Source organism: Octodon degus, unplaced genomic scaffold, assembly GCF_000260255.1.
Source record: "Octodon degus isolate 3935 unplaced genomic scaffold, OctDeg1.0 scaffold00084, whole genome shotgun sequence".
In the NCBI taxonomy this organism is placed as follows: Eukaryota; Metazoa; Chordata; class Mammalia; order Rodentia; family Octodontidae; genus Octodon; species Octodon degus.
In genome coordinates, this window is record NW_004524660.1 from 11,766,802 (window position 1) to 11,773,443 (window position 6,642).

General features: G+C 36.3%; 1 protein-coding gene across 1 annotated transcript in view; it reads right to left on the reverse strand.

Moving 5' to 3' along the window:
* Agl (amylo-alpha-1, 6-glucosidase, 4-alpha-glucanotransferase) overlaps nucleotides 1-6,642 on the reverse strand; it is a 119,000-nt gene that overhangs the window by 48,180 nt on the left and 64,178 nt on the right. The window contains exons 22-23 of the mRNA XM_023721704.1: nucleotides 2,872-3,008; nucleotides 1,803-1,936 (exon numbers count right to left, since the gene is read on the reverse strand). Coding sequence (XP_023577472.1) covers nucleotides 1,803-1,936; nucleotides 2,872-3,008 — 271 coding nt within the window. The remainder of the gene's footprint in view (nucleotides 1-1,802; nucleotides 1,937-2,871; nucleotides 3,009-6,642) is intronic.

A 6,642-nucleotide genomic window follows, 5' to 3' on the forward strand; every position in this document is an offset into this window, starting at 1 on the left:
TCTCTCTCTCTCTCTCTCAAATAAATAAAAAATAAAAAAAAATTAAAAAAAAAAAAAAGAAACTGTAAGAGCAATTATGAACATCTAGGTAACAGTGTACACCACTGTAAGCATTTCCACAGCGGCATTCAAACCCCACGAACCCCACTTTCTTTCTACAAATCAGGCAGCGGTTCTTTTTCTGTTTTGGTTTTTCAAGGGACTTGCTTTGCTCTTCAGATGGCTGCTGTGCTGTGTCTGACACTGAAGCTTGCAGACCTTCAGTTTGAGGTGCTGCTTTGTCTACAGATGCACTGTCCACCGGGGAAGATGCTACAGATTCTGCTAACAGTGGCTGATTTGTTACAGAGCTTGGACGCACAGAGGAAGAGGTAGAGGCCAGTGCTAACAGAGCTTCTGGCACACTGCAATCTGTGCACTGAGCCGGTAACAACTCAGACACTGCTGACAGAGGCTGCAGGTGGGCTTATTCTACCACTACTATTGTTCTGTCTTTGAAGATGTCCTTTTATTTTTTCCTTTTTGTATTTTAGGGAAGGGTCTACAGGGTATTCAAGGTCTCACTACTAGATCGAACTCGAAGTGATTCTCTTGTTTACAGCTTCGCAAAAACTGGGATTACATGTGTGTGCCACCACGCCCAGTCTCAATTGCCATCTCAGCATCGCAGGCCTGGGGATTAAATTCCTGGCCGCTGCACCTGCTTGCAGGCACTTTAATCCGCTGAGCTATATGGCTGGCCCTACTGAAGATATTCTTTATGCACACTGAACACATGCCATTTGTGCAAGGGCTTCCATAAAATCTGCAGCCAGTGGAACAAAGCATAGGCACGTGGCTGTGATTGGTTTCTTGAGCCATGTTCCTTTGTTATACACCAACAAAACCTCCACGATTTTCTGTTTGCTTCACCTCTAAAAGGCAATTTTGATGAACAAAAATAGCAAAATGAATTTTCTTTTAAATAATGAAAATAAACTCTAGGAGGCTGAGCACGAGGACTGCTCGAGTTCAAGGCCAGTCTATGCTACAAAGTCGGCTCAAGGAGAGCCTGACTCTATAGTGAAAATTTATCTCAAGAAACAAACAAACAAACAAATGAAAGAATGAAAGAGAGAAAAAAATAAAGAAAAATGCTATGTGTACATATTCTAAAATTTTTATCAATTAACTTTAACAAGGAACAAGTGGATATAAAACAACTGATTCTTCTCAGAACTTTTTTTTTTTTTTTTTGCATGCATAGCAGGGTCTCTCTATGTAGCTCAGGATGGCCTTGATCTCATGTTCCTCCTGCCTCAGCCTCCCAAATGATGGGATTATATGCATGCACCGTGTTTTATCGGTTTTATGGAACTGATTTTTTTTCCTCATTTTTTGAGACAGGATCTTGTCATGTAGGCCAGGCTAGTCTCAAATGTGCTATGCAGCCCAACATGGTTTCAAACTTGCTATATTGCCCACACTGGCCTCAAACTGGAGTCTCCTACCTCAGTCCTCAAGTACCAGGATCACAGGTAGGCACTATATGCCCAATTTTGGAACATATTTTTAATATGTAACCTTGTTTTTCTATGTTCCAGACTAGAGGATACTGATAAACCTCCACTTCAAAACTTTTTCAGTCTACTGCTATGAACAATTCTTCATGTTCTGTTCTTTTAAGAGTATATACAGGGCCAGGGATATAGCTAGCAGCATAAGTGCCTGCCTGACAAGTGCAAGGTCTCAAAACAGTATAAAGTGACTGTATTAATTTTATACATAAACATGCTTATTTACTCAAGCTTTTTTGGACATACCTTGACATCTGCTTCCATGCTATATCAAGAAGAGTGGTATATACACCAATTAATATAGCATCAAAGTAACATGGGATAAGGTATCGTGGAATCTGCTTCAGGTAGAAGAACATAGCCTGCAACCACTTGCCAACCTGTTAGAAATATAATTTTAAAAGTTAATTTGTTGTGTCTGCAGTCTAGGGATATTTTAAGGTATATTTTGAGAGGTGAATATAAATACGTAGCTTTATTATTTGCTAATTCTTTAACAGAATTTCTACTTATTAGAACTGAAAAAGATGATGTAGGGAAGAAGAACTTTTTCATGTCCATATCTGGTAATCTGAACAACTATTTTGAAGATAACAATATGCAATATAACACTCACTGTTGGGCTGACGAGATAGCTCAGAGGGTTAAAGGGCCTGCTTAGGCAGATGGAGGGACTAGGGTTCAATCCCTGGTATGCCATGCTAGCCCCATCCCCAGGGCACACTGAGAGGGTGACTGAGACTGGGTATGGTGGCGTGCACCTGTAATCCCAGTGCTTGGGAGGCTGAAAACAGACTATGAGTCTGATCTGTGTAGTGAGGCCCTGTAGACCCCATACTAAATACAAAAAAACCACAAATAAAATAAATAACCACTGTTAATTTCCTATCATCTTGTTATGAAATTTTGTATTTTTTAATTTTTTAAATTAAAAAATAGGGCCAGCGAGACAGCTCAGTGGACTAAGCGCCTGCGTAGGCAAGCTCAGGGGCTGGGGTTTGATCCCTGGTACCAAGTGCAGCACCACCCCCACTCCTGGGCACACTAAGCTGGCAACTGAGTCCGGGTGTGGTAGCGCACACCTGTAACCCCAGTGCCTGGGAGGCTGAAAACAGGAGGATCACCATGAGTCCGAGCTGCATAGTGAGACCTTGTACCAGACACACAAATTTAAATAAATAAAAGAAAAAATAAATAAAAGAAATCTATCATATTGTTTCCCAAAAAAGCTTCATAAATACTGCACATGGTGTAGTAATATAATTCTTACTATGGCTCTCATTATTTATTTGGATTAGAATATAGTTCTACTTGCCTCAGCAACAGTTCCTGATCGAGAAAGAAGTCGGCCACTGACGTAGTCAATCATCCAATCTCCAGATCTCAAATTATCACAAAAAGGATGCCCCAAGTCATTCTTTGGTCTTATTTCTGCCAGTACGGACATTAATCCTGAAAATCCAAACATAGAGCATAGCGCTTTATTAGCAGAGTCAGTGTCCCTGTGATCAAGGCCGTGGCGTCTCTAATGATTAGGGGTAAACACTAGAGACATAAAGCCACCCTCATGCACAGTGACAGTTATCAGAGGTGGAGCTAAGTGTGGAAAGGCTGGCTTGGGCCAGGACACAGATACACTGAAGAGGACTCTGCCTAAGAGCCAGAACTTCTCGGGCTGGTTTTATTTTTACTTGCCTTTTAATGTTATAATATACTTAAAAGCAGCTGGTGTAGCTTTTCTGCCTTAAGGTATCAAGAAGAAAAAATATTTATTAGCCTGTATCTTTTTATGTTAAAAAGTGGTAAATTCGTTAATATTTAAATAACATTTAAGCAAATCATACAAGTAGTTTTTAGGGAACAAGAATTTGAATAGTGATACCAAACTTCATAAAACAAAAACTACTGGACATAAATGGACAGACAGACACTAATACTGTCATAGAAGGAGACTTCAACACTGCTACAACTAGACAGTTCAATCAGGCAAAAAACTGAAAAGTAGCAGAATTAAACCACAGCATTGACCAAATGGATTTAACAGACAGCAACAGAGCATTAACTTATTCCAAAATAGACCATATCTTAGGTCACAAAGCTTGCCTAAGTAAATACAAAAGAATTTAAATGATCTTCTGCATATTATTCAGTCATAGTAGAATGAAGCTAGAAATCAAGAGGAAAAGAAAGAACAGAAGTTACACACCAACAAATGACAATAATACATTACTATATAATCAATATATAATCAATAGATCACAGATGAAATCAGGGATGAAATAAAGAAGTTTCTAGAATCAAATGACAATGGAAGCACACATGTCAAAATGTATGGGACACAAAGAATGCAGTATGAAGAGGGAAGTCTATAGCTATGAATATATACATTAAACGAAGTGAGCAATCCCAAGCAATCTAATGATGCATTTTAAGTTCCTAGAAAAACAAGGTAACAATCTAAACTTGAAATTAATAGAAGGATATAGAGAGCCAAATGGAAGTTAATGAAATTGAGACTTAAAAAAAAAATACAAAGGATCAATGAATCACAAGTTGGTTAGCTGGGGAGATGGCTCAGTCCCGGGGAGATGGCTCAGTCCCGGGGAGATGGCTCAGTAGAATAAGTGCTTCCCTGGCAAGCGCAAGTGCCTGAGTTCAATCCCCGGTTCTGCCAAAAAAGAGTTGGTTAATTGATTGGATAAACAACATTGATAAATCATAGAATCATAGGTTGGACTAATCAAAAGCAAAAGAGGGGAAAAAAAACTTCAATAGTATTAGAAACACAAAACGCAGAATCAAAACAGACACCACCAAAAACCTAGTGGAATATAAGTAACTACTTAAAAAACAAATATTCTAATAAATTGGAGAACCTAGACAAAATAGAGAAATTCTTAGACATATATGAATTACCAAAATTGAACAAAGAAGATATAAAATCTCTGAATAAATGAATAACAGGCAACAAAATACAGATAATAATAAAAACTCTACCAACAAACAAAAGCCCAGGAAATGATGGATTCACTATAGAATTCCAGCATAACTTCATTGAAAATCTAATGCCAATAATCCTCAAAATCTCCAAGGAAAGGAGTACCAAACTAAGTACTTTACCAAACTAATTCTCGGAAGGTAGCATTATTCTGATACTAAAACTGGACAGAGATTTAACAAAAAAAGGTAACTCTAGGCAATCTCTTTTATGAACTCACATGCAAATATCCTCAATAAGCTACTGGCAACCAGAATGTAACAAATCATTAAAAAGATCCTACATCCTGGATCAACTTAGCTTCATTCCAGGGATACAAGGATGGCTCAGCATATGCAAATCAATAAATGTAATCTATCACATAAACAGAATCAAGGAGAAAAACACCATTATCATCTCCATAGATCAAAAAAGCCTTTGACAGAATCTAATACTGATTCATGATACAAAAAAAATCTGAAGAAAATAGGTATAGATGTATATTATCTCAACTTGATCAAAGCTTTTTATAACTTACCGTCATAATTAAATACTGTCATAATTAATACTGCCATATTAAATTAAATGGGGAGAAAGCTGAAAGCTTTCCCTCTAAAATCAGGAATAAGATGAGAATAACCACTGTTTTCACTCTGGTTCAACACAGTCCTAAAGATATTAGCCAGAGCAATCAGGCAAGAGAAATAAAGAGATATGTATAGGAAAGGAAGAAGTCAATTTATCATCATTTGGTGACATGATCCTCTACATAGAGCACCCTAGAACTAATAACCACATTCAGTACTGTAGCAGGATACAAAGTCAACAAACAGAAATCAAGAGTTCTTGCAGATCCCCAAAATTAACTAAGAAAGAAATTAGAAAAACACAATTTATAATTGTTTCAAGAGAAATAAAATACTCAGGAATTAACCCAATAAAGAAGTGACACACCTCTAGAACAGAAACTACAATGAAAATTACATCCGAAAAACAAGATCTAAGAGGACATTATAAAATTGATAGACAGGGGCCAGGGAGATGGCTCAGTAATTAATCTAGTTTCTTACAGGCTTGGTCCTTTTTTTTTCTTTCTAATGTGGAATAAGATGCTACTTAATTTTGTTCTTCCATAGCTAATATTTTTATATATATGCTTTAATGATTTTTTTCTTTACAAGAAGTTTTGGGCAATTTCATTTTTGTGTATCTTGGTATGATTTTTTTTTAAATGTCTTTGCAAAGGGTTCATTTTTCTTGGAAATGTGGTATTATAAGTTGAACTAAATTCAGAAATTTTAAATCTTTAAATATGTATTGCCTACTCCTTTCTACTTTGAGAAATCTAATTATATGAATATAAGTTTCTTGGTTTTGACACAGTGAACTATTATGACTGATCTGTAAATTCCTTCATTTTTATTTTGGACAGTATTGTTATATTCATTTATGTTTGTAAATAATTTATTTTCAATTTGCAATCTATTAAAAAACTAAATAAAGGAAAAGTGAAAAAAAAAGTAAATTTTAACGCTAAAAAAAAACAAAAAAAAACCAAAAGCTATCACCTATTCTTGGATAGGCAGGACTAGTATTTTCAAAATGGTCATACTTTTGAACCTAATATACAGATTTAATGCAATTCCAATAAAAATATCAAAAGCATTCCTCACAGAACTAGTGGAAACAATCCTGAAATTCATATGGGTCCAGAAGACACCTAGAATAGCAAAAGTAATCCTGGAAGTAGCAAAGCAAGGAGGCAACCAAGACCTAAGATTTCAAGTTATATTACAAAATTACAGTGATAAAAACAGGGTAATGGCAAAATAACTCACTCAAAATAAAATAGAACAACGAAAACTAGACATGTAGACCAATGGAACATAACGGAGGATGCAAAATCATCAGGCACCCTCAGTTATTTTACTTTTGGCAGAAGAAAGACAGCTCCTTTAACAAATGATGTTAAGAAAACTGGCTTTCCACATACGGAAGACTGAATCTAGGCCCATATATCTCAGCATGTATTAAGCTAAAATCAAAATGGATTAAAGATGTAAATGTTAAAGCAGGAACAATGTGCTGGAAGATAAAACAGGAAAAACT